General features: G+C 42.9%; 1 protein-coding gene across 2 annotated transcripts; it reads left to right on the forward strand.

Moving 5' to 3' along the window:
• Positions 1-27,814, forward strand: LOC120540100 (major centromere autoantigen B-like). Of its 2 annotated transcripts, XM_039770588.1 has the most exons (8): positions 1-373; positions 2,536-2,903; positions 12,805-13,071; positions 16,985-17,093; positions 18,252-18,441; positions 23,397-23,522; positions 25,093-25,188; positions 26,655-27,814. In XM_039770588.1, exons 2-8 carry the CDS (start codon positions 2,843-2,845, stop codon positions 26,760-26,762), a joined length of 957 nt encoding a protein of 318 aa, XP_039626522.1. In that variant the 5' UTR covers positions 1-373; positions 2,536-2,842; the 3' UTR covers positions 26,763-27,814. The 2 variants fall into 2 exon arrangements, with proteins under 2 accessions (XP_039626522.1, XP_039626523.1); XM_039770589.1 differs by lacking the exons at positions 1-373; positions 12,805-13,071 and having other exon boundaries at positions 2,252-2,903.
• The last annotated feature ends 16 nt before the right edge of the window (positions 27,815-27,830 follow it).

Raw genomic sequence — 27,830 nt, forward strand, 5'->3', positions numbered from 1 at the left:
ACATCTTTGGTTACCGGTCAAAATAAATGAAAAAACGGTGTTCCTCCTGCACCATTCCTCACTGTCCTGGTGTGTCTTCATCACTCGATTGCATTGACTTCTGTCTGTCTTTTGACTGCCATCACAGGGGACCACAGACACATGGAATAAGTGACCAAGTGGTGCGGTGGACAGCAGGACTTTAGGGACCCTCAGAACACGACATGGAAGAACTGAATGGACAGGACTGTCAGTCTTTGTTGGGCTGAATGTCCTCTTCTCATTCTGATTGTTCTATTGTTCCCCCTCGTTACCCCCTGTAAAAGCATCATTTGTATTCTGGCACACGTCCCCAATTGTGCCTCATTAGTATTTGGTGACCCAACATTTCTTGGTAAGTCATTTGCTTTGTTATTCTCGAAATGCTTCATTTTAACTCCTTTTATATAAACAAGAAAAATAAAATCACAACCAGGAGGCGAACTTCATACTCCTAAGCCAAAAGCCAAACTGACCAATCAGATTGCTTGGAGAGCCTGGACACGCACACACAACACGCACACACAACACACACACACACAACACATACACACACAGACAGTTGAGGTTTATGATAAAGCAGATGAAGAAAAGCCATCTGAAGGCCACCAGCCATATGTAAATTCAAAGAACACCCCGCCCCTAACTCTCTGTTGGCCACACCCCTCTCACAAACGGGTGGAGTCTCTGGCTGCTAGGTAACCGGCCTTGCTGAGGCTGTCGTGGCTGAGATGACCACGTGTTGACAGCAGCCAGAAGCCTTTACTCCATTTTGACCATTTGAGACCAATCGGGACAGTAGACGCGCGTTTCCTTGTGCACTTTTTCTTAAAATATTGTTTTCAGTTGCTTGTGCGTGCGAGGGTAGTGCTTGAGCTGCACGATTAACACCACCCTAACCCTAATCCTAACCCTAACCCTAATGATCTCCACATTTCTCCCTGGCACAAACAACATTGTGAACGGTGCTTAGGGGAATAACGTTGTTCTTGTCCCTCAACTTGCTCGCAGTTAATTTTGCCTTTTTGCCACCCATCCCGATGAAGTGACTGAAGTCAGCAGGCACATCATGACAGTTCAGTCTCACAGTGCTGTGTGCCTCTGTTTCACTATCTGTGTCACCATCCGATGCGTCATCACTGGCTTTACATCTTCTCGCTTTCTTTGAGGGCTCTGCCCCACTTGTGTACCACAACCTGGCAAAATGTATGGAAATGTTCACAATGTTTGAAGCAGCATTTTGCTATTCTATCCACTAGATGCCAGCATTGCTGAGGGCCTGAGCGGCTGGACCAGGCCAAGGGGATGCCCATGTAAAACCTGCCTGTGGCATATAGATGGGTGGTACTGCCCTTGCCAACCAGGATCCGGAGCTGTTTCGTCATGGGTGGGTGCGGCGACACGCTGTACCAGTGCCTGCTGCCCATCCTGACCTGGGCTGATGGCAGCAGTGTACCATCCCAACACTGTATATTCCAGCTTAACCTGAGAGGCGCTCGGGCTTAACCATTCTTACATTGAATTACGAGCCCGAGAGACGCTCAGTAGTTAACGCCAAGGAGGTCAAGAAATAGTAAAGAACAGAAACAATGGAAGAACACTAAATAATATTTAAACAACAAAGCCATAAAAGGAAAAGACACTTCACCCTGGTTACACAGCAACAGCTGCCCTGCGGTGGGAATGGAAAGCCGAGTGCCTGCCCGTCATGAACTAGGCCTTATCCTGTAGAGTTATTTTTAATTTATCTCCTCAATTTTATCAGCATGTTTTTGTATTTCCTCACAGCCATTCTGTCGTTATTTCTCCGGCATAGCTGATGCCATTTTTGGTTAGTAATGGCATTGCATTGCCCCCTTGTGACATGAGAAATGGAGACGTGTCATGCCTCTGGGACACCACTATAAAAGATGGTGGCACCCACATTTGTGGATCACCTACTAAATGTTGCAGAGGAGGAGTCCCAAAAGCACTTCCAAAATTGCCCACTGGGGGGCGACTAGACCCCAAAGGCTCTTATAGAATCGTTAGAAATGTAATGAAGATGCCCAGACATAGTGTGAAGCCTTAATGGAGTTGCCTAAAGCAAGAAGACAATCCAAAGCAAAGTTAAGCAAATCTTTATTTTGTCTGCATTGGTTTTGTTTTTTCCCGTCGCTGACCAACGTGCCTTTCACTCTCCCTCATCTCCTGGTCCAGGTTTTTGTGCCTGAGAGAGCCAGTCTAAGGCTCAGGGGTGCAGAGACATGACACGCCACTAGAGGGAGCCACCCCGATATGGCCCACGATCGTGGGAACGCAAAATCAAAGGCCTCATAAGATTTAAGGTGAGCAGAAGCAAAGGCTCAAAAATAGCAGGAGTTAGTCAAAAAGAGAAAACGAGAAAAAGTGAAAAAGGAAGTGGCATCTAATAATACTGAGGCGGACAAAAGTGAGCAGACCACTCCAGTGAAGTGGCAGGGCGTGCAGAGTCAGGCCCTCCCTGGGCTCATCCCTCCTTTGCCTTTGTTTCTTTAGAGGTTTCCTGGGTGCAGAGGGCGACCACAGCGATGATATTATAACACTGACTATAAAGCGGGTAGCCAGGAGGCCTCAAGTGACAAACAAGAAAATGAAGACGATGGCAAGTGAGCAACCAGCTAATCAGGCTGAGACATCAGAGTGGAGTTTACTGTGAGAAAACAAAAAAAAAAGAAGCTTCTAACCACAGAGAGGAGGCTATTTATTCACCGCGGCTTCGCAGAGCAAGGCGGGATGTTGTGTCAAAGATGAGGCAGAGACAGCCCACCCTGCACCACCTCCACTGCCGCTGCCACCCTCTAGGATGGACCATTCAGCCATGAAGTGGAGAACGAAAGTCCTGCTGGCCTGTTGTCTACTTCAAGGTAACGTAATGGCCGCCTTCGGTACCTTCGAGACAGAAAGAGGTGATGGCCAATGGGGTGGGTGGGGAAGAGTGAGGGGAACAAACAGACCTGCTGTCCTGTGGAAAGGCTTAGAGACCACCAGCCGTCACTCTGAGCTGCTGCAGAACACGTCCAAAAATGTCACTGGGCAGAGCAGGGGATGAGCATTGCAGTCAGTGGCAAGACAAAAGACTGGGTGATGTAGCACAGGGGAGCGGGCACCATAAACGTGCAGAATTAGACTACCCGGAAAACCAAAAAAACAACAACAACACGTATCACGTTTAATAGAGCAAGAGAAAGAGAAGAAATGTGTGCAGTGCAGGCGGGCTGGCTATGATAATAATAATAATAATAATAATAATAATACAATTAGTAATGCATTGTATACATCTGTGATGGACTGGCAGACTCTACCTGCTTCGTGCCCAATGCGTAGCCCCCAAAACCACACTTAGGATTTGGCAGGCGTAGAAAATGGTTACACTACGGTGTGGCCTTTCAGTTATATAGTGCCTTTCTCAAGAAGATCATGTAATGGACACGGCTACTATTATTATATGGAGCTGCTTTATTGTTATTAGACCTTACAAGTCAGACCTTACAATTATTATTATTATTAGCCCCTATCAGTCAGACCTTATTATTATTATTAGACTTTATAAGTCAGAATTTATTATTATTATTAGTAATAGTATTATTATTAGACCATATCATTCAGATCTTCTTCTTCTTATTATTATTATTGTTATTCTTATTATTTTTCTTCTTATTAGCCCTCATCAGTCAGACCTTATTATTATTATTAGTAATATTAGTATTATAAGACCATATCATTCAGATCTTCTTCTTATTATTATTCTTATTTTTATTCTTATTACCTTTATCAGTCAGACCTTATTATTATTATTATTAGTAATATTAGTATTATAAGACTATATAATTCAGATCTTCTTCTTCTTATTATTCTTCTTATTAGTCCTTATCAGTCAAACCTTATTATTATTATTAGTAATATTAGTATTATAAGACTATATAATTCAGATCTTCTTCTTATTATTATTCTTCTTATTTTTATTCTTATTAGCCCTTATCAGTCAGACCTTCTGTGACTGAGTATGCTGCCCACCTGGTGGTCCAGGCTTTGCTTTTGTCACATCTGGATTAGTGTAACTCGCTACGGGCAGGGTGACACCCCATGTACCATCATTCCCCTGCAGGTGGTCCAGAACGCAGCGGCCCACCTTGTATTCAGCCAGCCAAGACAGTGACACGTCCCCCCCTCTCTGTGAGTCGCTGTCGCAGCAGGCATTAAGTTCAAATCCTTGATAGTCAGTGGGTCAGCATGCGTGTACATGGGGACCCCAGTGAGGTGCTGAGCTCTTTCTCAATGATGACTGGCATCTGGTGGTGCCACTTCAGCGTGGTATCAAATCTCAGTCCAGACTCTCTTGACGTGTAACACCTGGCTGGTGGAATGAGCTGTCCACCTCAATGAAGTGAATGAGCAATCGAAGCCCCAACTCTTGTGTGAATATCCGGCATATTAGGGTGGAGTGGTGGCTCTCTGACTGAAAGATCTGGGCTGGTGACATGAAGGGTGACAGTGCTACTCCGTTGGGCCCTTGAGCGAGGCCCTAAACCTCCAGTTGCTCCAAACAAAGGACATTGTTCATGAATGTTTTTGCTCTGTGCACGTCTGTCATATTGTTCTTTAATTATTATTTTTCAGTTATGCTAGAGGTGATTAACTTTTGTGACCATCCCTAGACTGGTGTTACACGATCACATCGACCTCCTCTGTACAGTACGTCTTTTTGGATAAAAGTGTCAGCTTAGTCAATAAACGTAAGTGTGAGTTATGACTGATGAAATCCATGGACCATCAGTCCTGAAGTAAAGGTGCTTCATCCGGAGCGACCTGAACGTTTCACCATTAAAGAAACGGAGCTTCACTGTGGAGTGGGCACACTGGTGACCCAACTGTCCTAAGCAGGAGTTCTTCAAACAAACCCTGAGGTGAAAGCAATGCCTGCCCGTGCTCTGGCGGTTTGAGTATCTTATAATCAACCGTTTCTATTTTGGCAGCTCAGGCTTTGGTTTTCAATGGTAAAAATATACAGTGTGACGCTGACAACATCGACAATGACACTTTGCTAAGTAGCGGTCTTCCAAGAAACATCGATCTGAAGATGTAAAAGCGAAGCTTTCATATGGTCAGAACTTTTGAGCATCTGACGATCTTCTCGATTCTCTCCCGTTGTCGTTCTTGCAGTCCGTATCTCTGACTTTGTCACGCACGACTGGGGGGCCTCGTGCTTGTCTGCTGCTCAGCGGCTCCGGATTCCGGATTACTTCTCGTTTCTCTGAGTCTTTCAGTGTTTTGTCCTTTTATTGTTTCTCATCCTTCATCACTCAAGTGCCTTCTGCAATTTGCTGGACATTCAGCAGATGTCACTCCTCTTCTTTCTTCTTCTTTCTGCCATTATGGTGGTTACCACTTTGCCTTTTTCATATTTCAGCCAGGCCCCCCGACCCCTTGTTGGGGTTCAAATTTTTGTTTTATGTCCTTTTACTGTATATTTATGGCATTTATCTATTAATTCTGCTTATTTTCTGCTTTGTTTTCTTCTCCTGTGTGTTTTGTGGGTGGTTCCCCAAGAGGCGGGGCCACCTGTCAATCACCTCCAGGACCTGCCCTCCTCCCTATAAATCCAGAGGGTCTCCCACAGGTCCTGGTGGTTCATTTTAAATGCGGTGCTGAGTTTGGGTGAATTTCTGTGCTTTTGCTGTGTTTTGTGCTTTTTGTGGATATTTTGGGCCCTCGACTTTGCCTTGGGACTTGGTTTGCATGAATTGTCTTCTGGTCCATTCTGCCATTGTACTCTTTAGAAGGTCCCCATATTCTGGCGCATTCCTTTTTTGGAAATAAAACCTTTTAAGTTTCTGTTTGCTGTTTTATCCAGCCAGGGTTGGTTGGTATTTCTCCCTCTAGTAGCCATTTTTGGAAGTGCTTTTCAGGACTTTACGTGTGCTCATGAAAGTTTTGTGGTCAATTTGCTGTAAAGATTAAACTTTATTATATGTAAATAAAGGACAGCAAAGGAACCAGAGGTCGTGTGTGGGTATAAACAACACACCACAATCGAAACTTACACCCATTTGAAACGTTACATTTACATCCTGACAGTGATGTCTCTTTGAAGACCACTGCGTGGCAAAGCTACATTAGCGATGAGGTCAACGGCAAGATGGACTTTTAAGGACTGAAAACCAAAGAACGTGTTGCCAAAATATGAAAGTGTCACTTGCTCAAGATGAACCCCCAAGAAGTGACCAAATAAACGTCATGACTTCAAGAGGAACTGAAAGAAGTGACAATTTAGAAAACATCCAAAGTGTCAATGGCTCATCATCCATCCATCCATCCATTATCCAACATTTGCAGTGCACCGTCTGTTGGAATGCATTTTGTAATGCCTCTCGTAAGAAAATGATCTGCATTTTTCATTCCAACAGATGGCGCATCACAAACATTTCTAGAAATACAGTGCTTGACTACAAGTGTTTGTGATGCGCCATCTGTTGGAATGACAATTGCAGTGCGTCCATCCATCCATTATCCAACCCGCTATTTCCTAACTGCAGGGTCACGGGTTCTGCTGGAGCCAATCCCAGCCAACATAGGGCGGAAGGCAGGAAACAAACCCTGGGGCACCAGCCCACCACAGAATTGCTGTGCATATGTCTGTTATTCCATAAACCTCAACGCTGAAGTGATGGCAATGCAACAGCCAGCCCTGGTCATGAGGAGAGAGCAGGCAGACACATCTCCATCCAAAGTGACCTACAAAGCCAAATCCTGCAATGGGGAGCCACCCTCCTGTTAAGACTCCTCCCTACATGGGGAGGGTACCAAAAAAGTCTAAAGGGGTGGGCACGTGGGCGGAGCATAACAGCATGGCTATGATTTATCAAACCCATCTTTTATTTTGCATCACTGAGTATCCCATAGTGTGTGTGTGTTGAAGGTGTTACTCAGTTTCCCATATTCAGTAAAATGAATTCCAACTGCAACTGCGTCTGAACTTCTCTCCTGTGTAACTGATGGCCTGAAGAGTGAAGTTTTAATGTAGAGAAGTTTATACAGGCTAAAAGAACATCAGCTCTCAATACAAGATGGGAGACGCTGTGCTAAAGGTCAGGATGAGGCCTCTGTACAGGATTGACACAAAATTCTCACCATCCAAACAAAGTGCAGAAGCGACTTAAACAACAAATAAAATGTTAGGCTGTGCAGCAGAGAAGAGCAACCAAGAGTGTCCTTGGACAAAAACGTCACGCAAGGGTGACAGGCCCAGGGTGTTAAAGCTCTTTAATCTGAATCAGCGTTCTTAAAGTGGACCCAGCAGAATCCCTTCAATGAAATACCCAAGGAAGACAAAAGGAGGTGCATTGAAGATGGAAGCCAGTAAGCCCCCAGAAACAGAATCAGGAAGAAACTACCAAGCCATGCAGTGGAAGCCAAAACCCTGACAACCCTTAGGAAGAATCTGGACGTGAAGTGGCGACTGCTTAGTCTGCCGGAGCGAGTGGTCTCCTCCCGTCTGTCCCACTACTGGGGGGCTCTAACTGTGTGTGCATTCTGGACCCATGCTGCACACTATTGAATCAGGTGGGCCCGTTGTCTCAGTGAAGCTTCCTTATGGTGTGTGCTACAGAAACATCTAGAACAAAGAACTGAGGACGGGGGGAGACCACTCGGCAGACAGGGGAGTTGATCATACGGTCCTGATAAACAGGCCCCGTGGTTTGGCTACTAAGAGCTGAAGCAGAACGTGTCGTTTCATTCATCGTCAGGCTTGTGTTGAGTCACCTTGGAACTCACAGTGTGGTTCTTGTGGTCTGGGGGCTGCTTCAGAGAGAAACAATTCAAAAACGAGCTAACAATTACATTTAAAAAGAGAGAAAAGTGTAGACACGAGTGTGTGTGAGAATGTGTGTGAGAGAATGTGAAACGCACTTCTTCACTATATCGTGGCTTTCATGAAAGATAGCAAATCTCGTGTATGGAAGTGTGATGACAAAAAAGATATCTAATATATAATATATCTATCTAATCCTGCCAACTACGCTATCTATCTATCTATCTATCTATCTATCTATCTATCTATCTATCTATCTATCTATCTATTATATAGTGCCTTTCACAGTTATCTATCTATCTATCTATCTATCTATCTATCTATCTATCTATCTATCTATCTATCTATCTATCTATCTATATCTATCTATTATATAGTGCCTTTCATCTATCTATCTATCTATCTATCTTCATCTATCTATCTATCTATCTATCTATCTATCTATCTATCTATCTATCTATCTATCAGTTATATAGTGCCTTTCATCTATCGGTCATATCTATTTATCACATATAGGGAGGCGCGTAGCATTTGCTTGCTTTGCATTGCCCCGTGTTATGTTGTTGCCTCCTCTTTGTTTTGTGTGCTGCTCTCTGTAAAGTCACTCAGCCAAGCTGTCATTTATGAAGCACATCAAATGAGTGTTGCTGAACAAGTCAGCGTTCTTTCGCACACATTGCATGTGAATCTTGAAACACACTCAGAAATGTAATGAATGTGGCTCAATGCCCGGACTGGAGTAAAGAGGAGTGGCTCGTGGAGTGCAGCAGCTTTGACGAGTGCCACAATTACCAGGCATTGGGGATGCCGATGGACTACAAAGTAAAGCCCAAATCCTGGCTCACCCGGATGTTCCCCTCCTGATCATCTTCACACTTTCTCTGCCAGTCACAAGTAGCCCGCCATTCGATTGCCTGCTGCACCACGTGATCCGTCCCTTTCTGTTTGTCTACACGCACGCCATGAGGAGGAATTTTAAATGTGTTTGTGTCCAGTGTGTGTGGAAGGTCAGGGTTTGTTTTACAAATCTGTAGCAACCAATTATTGACCACCTTCAGTGACATTTGTAATATTTCTCCAAGAGACTCTGTGGTTCCCACCAGCTTCAAGGGGGCAACTATCACAAGCCACCAGCTCTCGCTTTGCTGGTGATAAAGAGTTTTGACGGACTGATCCTTGGACACATTCAACAAAATATTCCAGACAGTCCCAGTCACCAGCACTCTACACGGGATGCCATATCCCTGGCACATCTCTACCAATGTCCTGTTTACAGCTTGGCATTCAGCATTGCCAGCCCAGCAAACTCCTTCATTTAGGACTGAGCGCCACCCTCTGCCACTGGATGGTGGGCATTCTTACAAACAGACCTCAGCATGTGCAGACTGGCAGCATCACACCCTCCATAAGCTGACTGTCAGCATGCTGAGCCCCCTGCTATGTATGACTGTGTGACCGGACACCACACCAGCGCCATCATTAGACCAGCCGATGACACCACCGTCCCTGGCCTGATCTCCCCCCACTCACGCTCACTCCCCCCAGAACGGACCTCTGACACTCAACTGAATTTGGGTCCTTGGAGCCGCGAGGCAGAGGTGCAAACCACTAGGCCACCATTGCATTGCCAGCTCTCTAAAGTTGGCTCCTTTAGTTCATCCTACTGTGGCAGTCAAATTTGTAAGTGAGACTTCTGATTAAAACGGCGCCGTCCTACACAGGAAAGTGACACGACACATTTTCTATTTTTAAGATTCTGTGAAGCTGTGAGCACAATATGGCCATGTCCACTACTGCAGAGCACCGTAGGAGCTGTGACGTGTACTGCGACAAAGAGGGAGTAGAAATGATAGATGACGATGAAAGGCCTTATGAAAGAGATATAGTTGGGTCTCAATCAACTGAAGAGAAAATCTTGAACTCCTCCCTGAGCTTGTTGCAGCTTTCTGCTTCTGTCAGGTTTAAAGTCTGTGTTGTCAGTGGCATGAGAAGGGGGCGCTGAGGGCTCTACAACACCACCATAGATGGCAATGAGGGTTTGGTGGGAGCTGCTGGGTAAAGCGTACTAGCAGGCTGGCACTTAAGGGGAAGTTTTCAGTGCGGTTTGACGTGATGGCATCTGCACGTCACGTTCTCTTCAAAAGAAATGCAGGATGGCCAACAGCCCACAGCTCTCAATTCCTTACCATTGCACCGATGCGGCTCACTCAGTTGTGCAGTGTGGGGATGAATAAACATTAAGGGGGTGACCATGCCAACTTGGGCTCTGGAAAGGGTGTCCTGATAGCACACATGCCATGGGTTACCATGAAACAGCTGGTCATTCCTGAGTCACCCTGTGTGAGAGGGTGGGTGTGTGTGGGTGTGTGTGTGTCTGGACCCTGTGATGGACTTCTGTTTTACTGCTGCTGCTCAGACAGGCTCTGGCCACCAATAACCATAAATTAGATCTAAATGGTTATCTGAATGCTATGGTGTGGTGCCATACAGTAAAGAGTGCCATGGTACAATATTATGATATTATGGTAAGGTATGGAATGGTATGATACTGTGTGGTTTATGTATAGTATAGTATAGTATAGTATAGTATAGTATAGTATAGTATAGTATAGTATAGTATAGTATAGTATAGCAATGCCAGGTATAGTATAGTATAGTATAGTATAAAGTGAGACAGAATGCTATACTAAAGTAAGGTATAGTATAGTATAGTATAGCACAATGTGATACAACATGCTACACTATGGTAAGGTATGGAATACTGCACTATGTTATGGTATTGTATGGTGCAATATAGTATAGTATAGTATAACATGATAGAGAATGCTATACTAAAGTAAGGTGTGGTATGGCACTGTATAGTATAGTATAGTATAGTATAGGGTAGGGTAGTATAGTATGGTATAATGTGATACAACATGCTACACTATGGTAAGGTATGGAATACTGCACCATGTTATGGTATTGTATGGTGCAATATAGTATAGTATAGTATAGTATAGTATAGTATAGTATAGTATGACATGGTAAGGTATGGAACGGTACAGAACAGAATGATATATTATGATATGGTACAGTACGGTATGGTGCTGAATAGTATGTCATGGTACAGTATAGTATGGTAGAGTACAGCACAACATGGTATGGTATGCGATGATATTGTACAATAAACTATAATATGGTGTTGTATGGTACTGTACAGTATGGTATGGTATGGTACAATACATTATGACATGGTACAGAATGGTATAGTTTAGTATAGTGCAGTATAGTATGGTAGAGCACAGCCTGAATTGAAATGCATAGTATATTGTGCTATGGTACAGTATAGCATAATACAATATATTATGGTACGGTGTAGTAAAGTATGGTACAGTATGGTATGATATGATACAAATTATTGTGATATGGTACAGTGTGTTGTGATTCAGTACAGTGCAGTGTGGTATGGTATGGTAAAAGACATTAAGATATGGTATAGTATAGTATGATTCAGTACAGTATGGTATTTCATGGCATAGTGAATTGTGGTACACAGTACTGATGGGATGGTATGGTACAGAACAGTACGGTATGGTCTGCTATTATACAAGCCATTATGCTATGGTGTAGTATAGTACGGTATGGTATAATATGGTATTGGTATGGTACAACATATTACGATGTGGTTCAGTACATTATGACATCACGTAGCACAGTATGGTACCACATGATGCAGTATACTGTCGTATTGTATGCTTATTGTGCCACAGAGTACGGTAGGACACTTTTAACTTGATCTTTTTAGCAGAATATCACAGCATACGATACAATCTTTGCACCTTGCTTTAGAGCCGGTGAGTAAACCCTCTGTATCGAGTGTCTGAATTTCTGGACTTTTCACTGGGACGCTGGACCAGCAGAAGCCACTGTCTTGCCAGGGCAGACCACGTGCAGACCTTTTTCTTGTGAATTCTTTGTGTTTGTCACCACGAGGGCCTCACGTCTTTGCTGCCACTCATTTCTTGTACTTTGGCTTTCTTTGAACACCTTGGTCTGCTTTCTTGGTTTGTTGGTTTGGTGGAATTTCAGATGAATTTGGCCGAATGTTTTTCACTCCCCTACAAGGCCACTCGTGTTCACTTGAGCTCCCAGCCAGGCGTCTCTTTTTCATTTTACACAACTTTGACTCCTAAACCTGTCAAATAGCAATGCTGACTCCTTTGGACCTGCTGTTCATATTTGGGCGCCTGCCTTATTTTGTGCTTTCTTAGCCTTGCTGAAGCCTTCGGGCCAAATGAGTGCCCAGTAAATCGTACAAACAGGACATTGTGGAACTGCTGGAAAGTGGAGCAGCCACCCACCCCTCCTGGTAGTTAGGGACCATGGAATGGTTAAGGAAGGACCCGCAAGTTAACTGGGCTCGGACGTTTCCCTTTGGGTGGTTCTTTGTGTCCCCCCAGAATCTCACCTTCCCTCTCGTAATCAAAGCCCAGTTATATTTTTGGCCTCCTTGGTCCTACTTGAGCTCCAGACTTACTTGTGAGCCCCCCCTGCTGTTTACACCAGAAATAACCAGGGGTCTCGTGTGTTCTGGCATTGGAGGACAGAAGGACAGCAGGAGAGCTCGGTGGCTTTGTGACATGGACGTCAGCCCAAGCGCCCCTCATCTGTTGGTTTTTAAGTATGAAGATCTTTATTGTTCAGGTGTTCTGGTTATTTTAGCTGTTAGTTCCTAGTGCCCATACTGCAGCCTGTCACCAAGTGCTATAAGGCCAAGCTGCTGCCATCTTGTGCTCAGAAAAAAGGAAAATTAAAGAAAATCCATCCATTTTCCAACCCGCTATATCCTAACTACAGGGTCACGGGGGTCTGCTGGAGCCAATCCCAGCCAACACAGGGCGCAAGGCAGGAACAAATCCCGGACAGGGCGCCAAGCCACCGCAGATTAAAGAATATGAATTTCTTTTTTCTAGGCTTTCTGCTTAGAAACCTCTGCAGAACGTGTGAACCTCCATCCGATGTGACCTCCTGCTCAGTTTTCTGCAATGGCAACGTGACACAAGTGAGACTCGTGAACTGCACCTCGTGTGACCCCAGCCACACCCAAACCTGCAGGAAGATGAACAAGAGCAGTCAGTGTGACGTCGGGGGACAATGGAGCTGCCCTGCAGGGACCAATCTGAACCTGAGCCTTACAGGCAATGGCAGCACTGAGTGGTGTGAGTGCCTCAAGCCACCAGGTAAGACTCGGCTCTCCGTCCGCTGTCACCAACGCTGCACAGGCGCCTGGGGAGACAAAACAGAAGGAGAAGGCTTGTAATGGGACGTGTCATCGGGTCACTCGTGTGCTGCTCAGCTGGGGTCCGGGTGGCCTTCATGAGGAAACGGGAAAGGCAGAAGACCCCGAGGAGGGCAAGTGAATGGGGCAGAGCTTGAGTCGGGACCCCTGGAAGTGGGAGGCAGCAGCTCTAATAATGCCACTACCCTATATTATATTATATTATATTATATTATATTATATTATATTATATTATATTATATTATATTATATTATTGAATCAGGCTAGCCTACTCCTGTTTCCTACTAGTCACTTCTTTCAGTTCTTCTAGATGTTCTTTCACGCTGTCGGTGGCTCATCTTGTGATGTTCATTTGGTTTTTTTTGTGATTTGCCCTTCATGGCCACCGCATTGTCTGGAGCAGAACATTTCTGTTTGGACAATATTTTCTGTTTTTTCCACATTGAAAAGTACACCTTGACATCGGCCACATCGCTGATGTAACTTTGCTAAGTAGTGGTCTTCAAAGAAACATCGATGTATGGATGGAAAAGCAACGATTTTGGACATTTTGAGTCTTTGATGATCTCCTCGACGGTCGATGTGCAGGTCTCTCTTGTTCTTGTTTTCTCTATCCTGGACTTTGTCAAGCAAGCCTGTGAGCCTTTGTGTTTGCCGGCCACTCAGTTGCAGTGCCTTATCTGCTTAATCTTTATCGATCTTCTTTTCTTAATCGTCTTTTGTGATTTGCTTGATGATCAGCAAATGTTGCTGCTTTTCTTTCTCTTTCTGCCATCATGGTGGTTATCACTTAGTTTTATGGTCACTTTGCCTACTCAAATAATTCAAAAAATATATTTGAATATCTAGAACATGTCAGGTCATAAGCTTTTGATTAAGACCAAGATCAAAGACCTGGCCCATTAATTTAGGAGTAATCATGTGACAGAAAGACAGAAGGACAGACAGACCTTAGCATTTTATATGATTGGTTCCCTTCAAGTAGGAGCAAAAAAGGGAGAACAAAGAATTCTTTAAAACAGGCAGCAGATCCTTTTGAATTGGAACTGTATGAGTGTATGATATGATATGATATAATATGATATGATATGATACACTTGGTTTCCTGCTTGTGCACTGCTGAGACAAGAAGCAATTCTTCTGACTTTGAACTGGTATAATAAAATAAAATCTTATCTTATCTTACAAGAAGGGACAAAGAGCTCTGTGTTGGCTGGGATTGGCTCCAGCAGACCCCCGTGACCCTGTAGTTAGGATATAGCAGGTCATTAATGGATGGATGATATGATATGGCTTCTCAGACTCTGTCATTTTGAGCCACCTCACTTGCCTCCTGCCCAGTTATTTAGTGCCCATCTTTGAAGGTGACTCTCTTCCTCAAGTGTCTCATACATGTAATTCCTCTTTCCATTGCATCACTAAAGCTAAATTGACTGATCAGACAAATCAGATTATTATATTATATTATATTATATTATATTATATTATATTATATTATATTATATTATTGGTTCCCTACAAGAATCAACAGAGGGCAAAAAGGCATTATTTACAGTGGAATAGGCAATAGATCCCCTGCATTCTGAAATGTATGAGTTAAATTAATAAAGGATATGATGTGATATGATATGATAAACACAGTTGGTTTCATGCTTGTGTGGTGCTGGGATAAGAAACAGTTCTCCTGAACTAGCTACTGGAAAAACCTTTTCATCTTACATTATCTTATCTTGTCTTGTCATTTACAGTTGGTTTCCTACAAGATAGATAGATAGATAGATAGATAGATAGAATGAAAGACACTATATAATAGATAGATAGATAGATAGATAGATAGAATGAAAGACACTATATAATAGATAGATAGATAGATAGATAGATAGATAGATAGATAGATAGATAGATATGAAAGGCACTATATAATAGATAGATAGATAGATAGATAGATAGATAGATAGATAGATAGATAGATAGATAGAATGAAAGACACTATATAATAGATAGATAGATAGATAGATAGATATGAAAGGCACTATATAATAGATAGATAGATAGATAGATAGATAGATAGATAGATAGATAGATAGATAGATAGATAGATAGATGTTTAAATGTTTATATTTTCAAACATTGCCATTCAAGTCCCTCTTGAGCTCAGCGCCCGCTCATATCTGAGTATTTCATGAAACTGAGTTTAGGAAGTGAACTTCAAGGCTATAAATATCGATTGTCAAATCAACAACAGCGAAGGCCTTCTGATGTGTTTATATTCTTTTACTTTTTTTATTTTTTCCTTCATCGGCAGAAATAAAGCAGCACACGTGCTTCTGAATCAGCAGCTCAGCAGCCCGCTCTGTGACCTCCTCGTCCCCTCCACACGCTCTACGGCTCCTCTTATGGCTAATTTTGAAGAGTGAGATGTTGCTTTGAAGCTGATGGGCTCTCCATCGGCTATTTCTGTAGAGGGTCACTGCGGCCGTTTCTTTCTTCCGCCGGGCAGCTTGTGTTTTGCTTGTTTGTTTGTTTATTTTTTCTACTGCCAACTGATAAAGCTGGCACTACACATATGAAATGACTTGGGAAAATGACAAAAACAGAGCAGTTAAGTAGTTAAATAATTTATATGAAGTCAGGGCTAAAGTCAACCCAATTTGTAAGGAAGTTATGCAGAAAAAAAAGTGACAAAGACATTGGTATACAAACAGAGGCAGGGACAGGGACAGTGACATTGCGATAGAGACAGTGACAGAGACAGAAATGCTGACACTGGGATAGAGAGAGTGACAGGGACATTGGGACACAGATGTTTACATTTATTTGCTTGGCCGACACTTTCATCCAAAGTGACTTACAAAACAGGTAACCACAATCAAGTAACATTAGGCTCAGGCCTGGACAGGTAAGAAGCACTGATTGCTAACTAAACTAACTGATAATTCACAATCATAGATTGTGATCAATAAAGTTGTTAAACTTAAACAACAATACAATACAACAATATAAAGATCACAGAGCGCAGTTTTTTTTTTCTTCTATCAATCTGACAGAAATTCACAGAACAGCTGGGTCTTCGATTGCTTCTTATATACATTGAGGGAGTCAGCAATTCAGAATGAGGTGGGCAGCTCGTTTCACCAACTCGGGACTACACAGGAAAAGAGTTGGGATCACAGACGATGACAGTGACAAACAAAGTGACAAAGACAGACAAAGTGAAAGAGACAATGACAGAGTCTGAGACATTGGGACGGAGACAGAGGCTATGATAGAGAAATCAGGATAGAGACAGTGACAGTGACAAAGAAAGTGAGAGTGACAGAGACAGTGACAGTCAATGCTTGTTGAATTCCATATACATTCTATGACATGGATGGCATGGATGATGACCACAGAAATAAGTGGGTGTAGAAATGGATGGGGGGCAAGTGGCCATTCAGACATGGTGGACCTGCTTCAATATAAAGGGTAATGCCAGATTAGGTTAAAAAAATAAATAAAATTAAATCTAACAAGAAATCAGCCACAATCTGGTGTTTATAAATACAGTAAGTGGGCAGATTCACAGCAGATGTGGTTTAGCTGCTGAGCTGGCATTGCTCTTGATGATCACAACTGTGTCAGTTTATACCAGTGTACCCTCATGTCATCACGTCCCCCCATCTTACATTCAGTTATTGTCTTGTCAATCACTTACTGACCCCCAAACACACCATCCTATTAATGCATCGAGTGTGCCATTGCCACACATCCCAGCGGAGGACGAGACAGTGAAGTCATTTGAACAAAATCAATCAGGACGCACGTGTTGAGCTGCCAATGACATGTTGCTTTCTTTGATCTTCTTTCTTCGCAGATCCTCCATACATGAATGGACTGTGGCTGACGCTCCTGATCATCCCTGCTGCCCTCATTCTGGTGCTGGGCCTGGTAGTGACGAGGGTCTACAGGAGCAGGAGGACAATGTAGGTCACCCAGATGGAGCCAAAAGGACAGTGGGGGTGGTGGGACAGAAAAATTGGAGTGAATAGAAAATGGAAAGTAGACTGACAGATAAAATGATAGACAGAACAGATACTGCACCGTGTAACTGTCCTCTTATACTGTAGAAATGATTTGTATCAGATAGATAGATAGATAGATAGATAGATAGATAGATAGATAGATGTGAAAAGCACTATATAATTAATAGATAGATAGATAGATAGATATAAAGGCACTATATAATAGATAGATAGATAGGAAAGGCACTATATAATAGATAGATAGATAGATAGATAGATAGATAGATAGATAGATAGATAGATAGATATGAAAGGCACTATATAATAGATAGATAGATAGATAGATAGATAGATAGATAGATAGATAGATAGATAGATAGATAGATAGATAGAGTGAAAGGCACTATAGAATACTATAGACAGACAGATGTGAAAGGTATAACTGATAGGGAAAGACAGATGTGGAAGGCACTACATGTCATAAAGAGATAATCATGAAAGACAAAATAACAGATTGATAGGAAAACTTAAATGCGCCACAGATTTACAGATTGATAAACATGACAGGCACTATATAACTCATTGATGAACAGAAACGGTACTCTATAATAGATAGATAAACATGAAAGGCACTATATTACAGATCAATATGGAAGGCATAGACAGCATAGATAGATATGAAAGGCACTATATCAGAGATCAATAATTCATAGACAGACAGACATGAAAGGCATGTAGAGAAGCTCAGATCTCCAGCCTCTTTAGTCATCCACGTCTGGTCCGCCCGCTCGCCCTTCTGTGACCCGCCACATTCATTTTGGATGCTGAGCTCTTTGATCAGCTCCATACTGGACCACCTATGTCACCGGTCCTCATTTTTTCTGGTGATTTTTCCAGAAACACCCTCATGACTTTACACCAGAGTTTTATCAAAGTTCCCACCATTCATCCATCCATCCATTATCCAACCCTCTATATCCTAACTTCAGGGTCATTCTTTGTTGCTATTAAATCCTGACTGCAGCCCTTTAACTCCGTTGTGCCTCCATATTCATGTCTTTCACGTGTCTGAATGTCACCACGACACAAATCAACTTCTTTCCCCGCCTCCGCCAACAGGAAGCTAACCAAAGAGCCGCAGCTTGAAATTTCATCTCCTAATGTGATTCGGGCAAACACAACGGGAGGAAGTCAGGAGCTGCAGATGAGCTTCGAGAGCCCAGAGGACGAAATGCCTGCTGGTTGCAATCGTGAGGTGAAGGACAACGGCGCACACAATGGAGTGACCGCTGTCGTGTCGTGGACCAGGGTGAGTTTGTCATTCAGTGCGTCTGAAAGCACACAAAGTTACACACCTCGCTAAGTCCACCTGTCTTGAACACAGTGGGTTCATTTTGTTCTTCACGGGTTCAACAAACCGCTGGGAATGTCCATCTCAGGGACTCTGCTCCATCAGACAATTTCAGACTTTCTGGCCGTGCTGCTGACGAGCAGAACCGGTGTGGCTACCTGAGGTCCATTCGCAGGAGCAACAGGAAAAAACAACCAACAAAAACAGCACGTGGCCTCACTGCCCAGCCCCAGGGACATGCGGTCAGGAGATCATCCATCCATCAAATATCCAACCCACTATATCTTAACTACAGGGTCACGGGGGTCTGCTGGAGCCAATCCCAGCCAACACAGGGCACAAGGCAGGGAACAAATCCCCGGGCAGGGTGCCAGCCCACCTCAGGGCACACACCCACACACCAAGCACATACTAGGGACAAGTTACAATCACCAATGCACCCAACCTGCATGTCTTTGGACTGTGGAAAGAAACCGGAGTACCTGGAGGAAACCCACACAGACACGGGGAGAACATGCAGACTCCACGCAGGGAGGACCCAGGAAGCGAATCAGGGTCTCCTAACTGTGAGGTAGCAGCGTTACCCACTGCGCCACCGCGTCGCCCCAGGAGATCATGAAAGTAAAAAAAATAATAATAATGATAACATAAAATAAATGTGTCCACTGGTCATACATTTGTTTCCTGTATGATTCCAATAACTTTGATCATTTTTATAGTAAAAATCGTGGAATTAGTGCATTTCCTGTTCAAATACAGCGGAGAAACGTGAGGTGCGGCAGCCTGACCTCGGACTGCGCTCTTCTCACACACGGGGCTGATGCGCGTGCCTGTCGCTGTCTCTCTGTATGTCACCAACATAATGTCTGCAGACACGTTTATTATACACCATGACTTTCCACACGCCGACTAATATCTTTAATGAATGTGTGTGACATATTTAGTCTTTCTGATCGGATATTCTGTAACAACGTACTGAGAAGGCACAATGTGAGCGAGGCAGACAGTATCATGCCGGCCTGAAGGGGGCGCATGTGAGCCCAACTGGTGCTCGTTGCTGCTGTTCTTCTACTCAGAGGCGCCAATAAGTTAGCTGCATCAGAAAGCCAAGTGCACTGCGGCGGTCGTTTATTTTAATTTTTGTTCCGACTGACTGCCAAAATGGAAAATTAAGACTTTTAAAACTAAAGGAAAATAAGGCAAATAATTTTCATGGAGAAGGATAGACGTATGGAGTTCATTTACAAATAAAGGTTAAGACCAGAAACGGTTTTTAATTTTATAAAAAAAAAAAATGGGATCAGACTAAGAAAAGAAAACAATCCAATATTTTAAGACTAAATTTTGACCTTAAATAAAATAATCTTTTGTTTTTCTTGTTATCGTTTTGTTGAACAGTCTGTATTTAAATTATAATACAATAATAATAATATATTTTATTTACAGTATATAGCGCCTTTACCATGCTCAAGGCGCTTATTGATTAAAGCATCAGAATTAAAAGCATTTAAAAACGACTACATAAAATTGAAATCCGTTTTTTTATACACCACTCTGTACTTTCATTTGTATTGAATGAGTAGGAATTGTGAAATTGCAACGGCAAATTTAGAAAACATGGAGGGCGAGGAGCACATGCGCTCTCTCCGCTCTCTCTTTCTCTCTCGCCGCTATAAACGTAACGTTTTTAGTATTTTAGTCAAATATGCGCCTTACCCGCTGTGTGTGTAAAGAATGCTGATGAGATATAAAACGGATCCAGTAGTCAAGGTGCCAACTGAAAAGTGAATAAGAAGTTCATATATCTGTAAATCTGACTCTGAAGGACTCACCGCATGTCAGTGCCCGGGCCAGTGTCTTTGTAACCACTGAGCCATCACAACACATCACGTTGACATTTCATTTCTAAGAAACTTCTACCACACTTTTTTTTGTTAGTGTAAAGAAAGAAGAAAGTTTGTATTTGTTCTTACAGCTTCACGTGACGCCCTAAACCTAAAATGTTCCAAGAATAGAAAAGCTGAGCAGAGCAGAGCTGGAGAGACTTCAGTGGGTTTGGGGGGTTTATTTCAGTGCAGGGTCCACTCTTATCTCAGCGCCATCTCCTGGTGAACCCTGGAAGTGCACATCAGTTTTTCAAAAAAGTGTTTTTAGCTATCCCATAACTATTTGCAAAAATAATAATTTTTTAGGAATGATTTTCCAATGTTTACAGTTTTTTTCCCGATTAACACCCCACCTCTAAGAAACAGAGTGGGCAGACACACAGCTGGTGGTCCCAGTCCTGGAGATCCCCGGCCTTCTCCTCCTGGCTACTCTACACTGCAGGTCAGCTATGGGCCGTCTGTCTAATCAGACAGCAGCGTCTGTCCATCCATTGATTCCAAGGCTCCGAGTATGTCAGACTTTTCTCCAGGAAAGGCGGAGCTTACAGAATGAAAGCAAGCCGATTGGTTCCTTAGGCCTTATAGCTGATTTTCCTGCCATATGAGTTGCTGCAAATTTATTTTTGACTACGATTTACAATGCACAGATTTGTGTTTCTGACTGTCTGAGTGTGAATCCTGGACGTTTTCAATTTCATGCTTATTCGTCTGGTCCCTTATTAACTTACGGTGGGTTCAGAAAGTCTTCCGACTCCATCACTGTCTGCACTTTATGGTGACGTTCATTTGAAGTGAATAAATTTGACATTTCCACTCATCAGTCTCCACTCAGTAACCCACAAGGACAAAACAGGATCTACAAATGCATTCAGACCCTTGTCACACATGCGCATCTGAGGACCACCGTCCAGGTTCTTTCTTGGCAGGCAGTTCCACCCCCAGGGTGAGAGGGGGCGCTGTCGCACACAGTGTTGTCAGTTTCCATTCCCACAGCATAGAGAAGATACCCACTGAGAGAGAGCCACTGACTCCGCCCCTTCCTGGTTTGGAGGACTTTATATTCAAGGAGCTCACCGAAGGTGGCGCCTCATTCTGGCCTGACGCCCGACAGAGACAGAGCTCTGAACCCGACCTGAAAGACTATAAAATGGTTTCTATTATTTGCCATCACGTGCCGTTTTTGTTAATTAAATGGGGCAACCCAATTGGTGCCCCAGCATTTACCAGGCTGGCATGACCAACCTCTTCACTCAGTACTTAGTTGATTCAAGACTGGTATCTTCTTGGGTTTGACGGGCTGAGCTTCACACACCGGGATTTGGAGATTTTCTGCCTTTCTTCTCTGCAGGACCCCTCAAGCTCTGTCAGGTTGGATGGAGGCCGGTCAGTGGTTCAGGTCACTCCAGATGTATTGGATTAGATTGAAGTCCAAGCTCTGACTCGGCTCCTCAAGGACAATCCCAGAGTTGTCCCTAAGCCACTCTGGTGTTGTCTTTGCTTTGAACTTTCCACCTAGTCTGAGGTCCAGAATGCCATTAAGGAGATGTCTGTACTTTGCTCTGTTCAGCTTTCCGTCAGCCCCTAGTCTCACAGTTCCTGCTGCTGCTGCCACCGCCACCACACCACACCACTGGAATGGCATTGTGCAGGTTTGTCTCCAGCAGGGGGCACTTGCTCCTAGGAATGTGTTCTTGTCTAAAACAGCAGGACATACTTGAACCTGAAAGTATACCCCTTGAGTAACCATGGTGGAAATATCAAGACATGAGAAATCCGGTACAAAAGGATATATATATATATATATATATATATATATATATATAGTACAATATATATATATATATATATATATATATATATATATATATATATATATATATATATATATATATATATATATATATATTGGGGGTCATCCAAGGGAACGATAGATCAAAAGACAAGATAAATGGTGGGGTGCCAACCCAGGCTGTCCACATTTACTGCTCAAGTTCAACAAAAAATAGCATGCCAAAGCACAATACTGACTAAACCGCAGAAATACTCCCTCTAATGCAGGGGGGCCTGGTGGGCCGCAATGACTGCAGGTTCTCATTCTCACACTTTTCCTAATCCTAATCAGTTTTTACTGCTAATTAACTCCTTTTCCTTTCATTTTCATAACCCTGTTTTTAAGGTTTCAGTCCTCTCAATCGATTCATTTATTCAATAAATAGCAAACAAACAGAAATGAGACGTGAAACAAGCTGACAGATGAACATCAAACTCCAGCCAGTTTCACTCCAACCAGTTCCTTAATGAGAAGCCGATTCTTGCTGTTAATTAAAGCCGTTATTGAATATCAGGACTTGTCACTGCTCTCGTTGATTTTCTGTTTTTTCTAAGACCACCGTCAAGCTGTTTGGTTGACCTGAGAAGCCCCACATGACCGAGACCTTCACCTTTCTTTTATTTTCAGGTGAGCTGGTCATGTGGCAGCTTGTTTTGGGTGTCATTATTGTTTAAGGAAAAAGACAAAACTAAAGGGGTCCAAGTCACGTAAATTAAAATGAAGGCAAAACAAGTGAATCAGCAGCACCAGGGGCCTTCTCCCACGATTACCCAGTTTGGCTATAAATAAATAAAGCTAAGAGGGACTCATGCAAATCAGACAGCACCTCATATTGTAAAGACGCAGCAGGCTGGGAGGTATTGTGAAAGGTGGGGGTCCATCAGGACGATGGCACTTTAATAGTGCAGCTGAGGAGCAGAGAGGAGTGACAAGCATTGAGGTGACACCACCGCACTCCTACAACGTTGTGCCACAAAAACGCAACCCGCAATGAAAATTAACCAAAACAGCTAATGGCCAGAATACAGAGAGAAAGCGATTAGCCATGAAGAACCAAAGCTTCAACTGGGGGTCTCAGGGGCTCTGGTTCTCATGCGGTGTCTGGTTGGTCCTCTGCTGCTTCTGAGCAGCCCCAGCCAGTGGACACACAGCGACCGACACAAATGACCAAGTTTTTTTTTTTTTTTTACAAACAGTATAATTCTTTCAAAAAAGAAGAGGAGAACAAGGAAGAGGAAGAGGAGGAGGAGGAAGAGGATGAGAATGAGGACTCCATCCACCTTCCTTTGCTTCAGTGCGGCTCATCGCCGGCCCTAACAGATGTAAGTTACCGCAGCATTCTGTATGCTGATGACTATAATGAGATGAAATGAATTCTGAAAAGTTCAAGTGATTGAAAATGAGATGTGTAACGTCCACTTGGCTTGGCAGATAATGGGGGGCTTAGTGGCTGTGGCACTGGACTGTAAGCCACAAGCCCCACAGGATTAGACCCCACAAGAAGGCTACTGAGCGAGTCAGAAAATCTGTCATAAGTTCAAATGTGACTGCAAATGTGAGAAAAATAAGTAAATGTAATGGAAGCAATTGTTTTTGTTTTTTTTTGTAAGAAAATCTTTTTTGTTTATTTGTCACGTCTATATATTATTTCTGTTTCATTTATATGTGATGTGATTATTGTATGCTGTTCCTATGTTCTGTGTGGGTGGAGCACCCAGGAGGTGTGGTCACCCTGACATCACTGCTGCTGGCCCCTCCCCTTGGCTTGATAAGTAGCCTTCCTTTTCCTTTTACAGTACATACTTCTAAATGTCCAATGCCCATCTTCTACACTGATGCATCGTTATATGGCATGCAAGGCTCCACAAAACCCAAAGGTGACTTTCACTCCACGTCTCAAAACATTAAGTAAGCCTGGCTCTGAAACTCGGGAAGCAGAACTTCTTTGTGCGGCCTGTAGGTAGATTTCTGGGGGAAGCTGGTGTGAAGTGAATCATTTCTGGGTTGGAAGTTGAAGGTTCTGGCCCACCTTTTGTGGAGATTTTTAGAGGCCTCACATCATCAGCCACGTTTGAAACTCCAAATCATAACAAATCAGCTCTTCGTCACATTGCTTTGTCATTTTCTGAAAACATGTCATTCAACTTTGTGGTTCTAATGTTTGTGTCGGTAGAGTTAGGTGTGAAGCAAATAACAACACACTCAGGACACAAAAACACACACACATACACAACACACGCTCACATATATCCATATCAGACATGGAAATTCATTACATTTTGGTGGTGAGGACAGGATAATCTGCAAGCTCCATAAAGACAGTGACCAGGCTGAGATTTGAATGCAGTCTTCAGCATCTATCTATCTATCTATCTATCTATCTATCTATCTATCTATCTATCTATCTATCTATCTATCTATCTATCTATCTATCTATCTATCTATCTATCTATCTATCATATAGTGCCTTTCATCTATCTATCTATCTATCTATCTATCTATCTATCTATCTATCTATCATTTAGTGCCTTTCACTCTATCTATCTATCTATCTATCTATCTATCTATCTATCTATCTATCTATCTATCTATCTATCTATCTATCTATCTATTATATAGTGCCTTTTACTCTATCTATCTATCTATCTATCTATCTAGGTGGTTCAAATAATTTATATAATAGCACAGTTACAAGTTTCACAGAAGACATGTTCATATTCTTATCCCTAACTCTAATATCGTTGGTCTTGTAGACTCGGGTGCAGTACGGTGAAGATCACCCTTAATATGTTTTATCTAAACTAATAACCCCATTCAGATTTTCATTTATCTTTCAAGATGAAAAAAAAAATAGATATATCAGCAGAAATTTCTATCTTTTGCTTTCTTAAGAGTCGATCCAACAGTGAACATGTTCACCAGGTGAAGGAAGAGCAAAGTGAAGTTTCCATAGACCCCGATAATTCCACATGTCATCTTGTAACCGAGGTAAGTGATGTCGTTTTCATGTGGGGTTTAGCATTTTAAATAAGATTATTATCAAAAATACACAATCTTTTATGAAATCATCAAAAGAAACTTCATGCTTAGGAAAAGAAAGAAATAATATCGGCTTGTTGAATTAAGCGAGATATGTCTCAATATTTTGTTTTGTCAGAAGTGTCCTTCTATAGTACATCTCTCTATTATAATAAAAAAATCCTGCAACGAGACGAGACTTTTTCAGGAGATACTTTCATGTCCCACGAGACAAGACTGTGTGCCATGCCCAGGGCCGGAAATAAAAGCCAAAGAGTAGATCACAAAATAGAACGTTGTAAAAATTTCTAAAACGTTGGCGTGATACACATGAGAGCAGGTTAGAGATAATGGAAGTTCGACAATTTGAAAGTCTCAAAAAAATGATAGTAAAGATCACATTAGTGCAAACAAATAGAAATTATTACTCTGAAATAATGGAACAGCGAAAAGAGATTGAATATATTATTCGGATTTAAACTTTAAGTTGGAGACTTGTAGATCATCCAATTCGTGTTGCTGTCAGGGAAAAGTCGTGTTTCTTCCCAATGAAGAGGCGTATCTGCGAGAATTAAAAGATATGCTGTTTGGTGAATGTGAAATCCACATACGTGAAGTGGCTGGCACGTAGCACAGGCCAGGGGTGTTGGTGAGCGAAGCGGGGTGAAGCCCCTTAGTTTTTCTAAATGCCCATCTACTACACTGATTCTTACTTGTGTGGCATGCAAGGCTCCAGGAAATGTAAAAGAGCCTTTCACTCCAGAATTCGCTAAGTAAGCCCGGCTCTGAAACTCGGGAAGGAGGCTTGTAGCCTACAGCCACTCAAACAGAAGGTCAAACCGGCAAACTTAAAAAAGGGAGAGGGGAACTGTGAAAACCTCTGGCCCTCTAAGATAAAACCAGAATTTCTTATCAGAATAAAGTTTATATTAACAAAAATCAAATACAGAATAAGAAGGAATTCAGAAATTGTCCAGAAGATGATTAAATCTTAACGTCAAAGAGGCAACCCAAGTGCAAACAAAATCCAATCATAAAATTGGAAACAAACAGCACAGCAGAAATCACCTTTGCCTCATTTGTGTTTTTTGTTTTTTATTTATTTAGTTTTTGAAAATTGTTTTGTCTGTTGATTATTGGTATGTTAAAGCAATGACTTCCCTTACGGATTTCCAAATATTACCGCTGAATATGCTGAGGTCTGTGTCGCTGTGCCGATTACTTTGACTTCAGCTCCTCTTAGACGGGTAGCACAGCTGGCTGCTGAATTAAAGATGAAGCTGATTTCTAACCAGCAGGAAATAAGCAATGGCAGTGGTCGCCCAGCGGTCCTCATTACCATGTTAGACTGACCAGTGCGGTGGGCGCTTTACTGTAAATGGGCCCAGAATCCCCAGTTTGTATCAGATTGATATTTTTCTTCTGTTGTATTGTAGGAAATCAACGATGAAAGTGATGAAGATGAAGATGAATATGTTGAAATGCATGGCAATATTCTCTTAGAAGAGGACAATGACTCCAGTGACAGTTATGAAGTTATGTGAATTAAGACTCTCCTCAAATAGCCGGAGCGATGCCAGCATTCTTTATAGAGGAAGCAGGGGTGGGCAAGGCAGGGCAGGGCAGGGCAGGGCCATGAGACCGCATGAGGGTAGTTGGATGGATGTCTGCCCAACTCCGCTCAGTGACGGCCCACTTTGCTAAAGTGAAGTCTGAGACATTCCAGTCCTCCGAGCCATCATTTCCTGGATTTTATCCTTTTGATGTCCAGGGGTTTTTTTGAAACTCAGTACAGGAGAAAATTGGTTTAAAAATGAAACGGAGGGTGTAGATGACACTGCCATGTTTAAAGCTTTGCCTCGTGCTCTACTAGAACTATAGACAAAAAGAAAAAAAAACAGCTAAAGCTGTGACATTGACACGTAGTCCATGTGCCAATGGGCGGTGTAGTGCCAATGTCCCAGTGGGTGGTGCCAACGTGCCAGTGGACGGTGTGGTGGCTCATTGAATTTTGCTTCTAAATCCGAGGTTCCTCTGAGCCCGGTCTCTGTGGGACTCGCTCATCCTCTGCACGTCCATCTGTAAGCATAAGTTTAATAAGTCGCTGTGCTCCATGCAAATCTGTCTTATAAAATCTGCTTTATTCTGCTCACATGCACAGTTGACACAGAGCCGGATGAAGCACAGGGGGCTCACCACATAGAATTGCCAGGCAAGCAGAAAGACATGAGACAGACTGGCACAACGGGACAGCGTGCAGTCGGACTGTGACATTCTGTGTTCTGTTTCTGTCTGTTAAGTCAGCATGGAATTGTATCCTCGCTTAAACACCGTTGCCATGTTTGGAGTTGCATGTTCGCCTAAGGGGGGCCTGCACATGAAGAAACAGTAATAATGCCTTGAAACATTGCCCGGCATACCTCTGAAGCCAACAAATGGATGGGAGACAATGCCACCTGGTCCTGAAAATGCCTTCCACTGCACAGACAACCCCGACAGACTCTACGCCTCGGACCCCCACTCCCAGATCGGGTTTTGTCATTGGTTTCATTCGTCTGATTTGCAGCGTAAGCTGACATTAAACACAGCTAAGTTATTTCTCCTACGTGATT

This window comes from Polypterus senegalus, chromosome 12 (genome assembly GCF_016835505.1).
Source record: "Polypterus senegalus isolate Bchr_013 chromosome 12, ASM1683550v1, whole genome shotgun sequence".
Classification (NCBI taxonomy): domain Eukaryota; kingdom Metazoa; phylum Chordata; class Cladistia; order Polypteriformes; family Polypteridae; genus Polypterus; species Polypterus senegalus.

Excerpts from the sequence above, each read along its gene's own strand:
- LOC120540100 (XM_039770588.1), top strand. The coding sequence starts at position 2,843 with ATGGACCATTCAGCCATGAAGTGGAGAACGAAAGTCCTGCTGGCCTGT. Across the intron at positions 23,523-25,092 it reads CATCGCCGGCCCTAACAGAT|AGTCGATCCAACAGTGAACA; the intron begins GTAAGTTACCGC and ends TGCTTTCTTAAG. Across the intron at positions 25,189-26,654 it reads CATGTCATCTTGTAACCGAG|GAAATCAACGATGAAAGTGA; the intron begins GTAAGTGATGTC and ends GTTGTATTGTAG.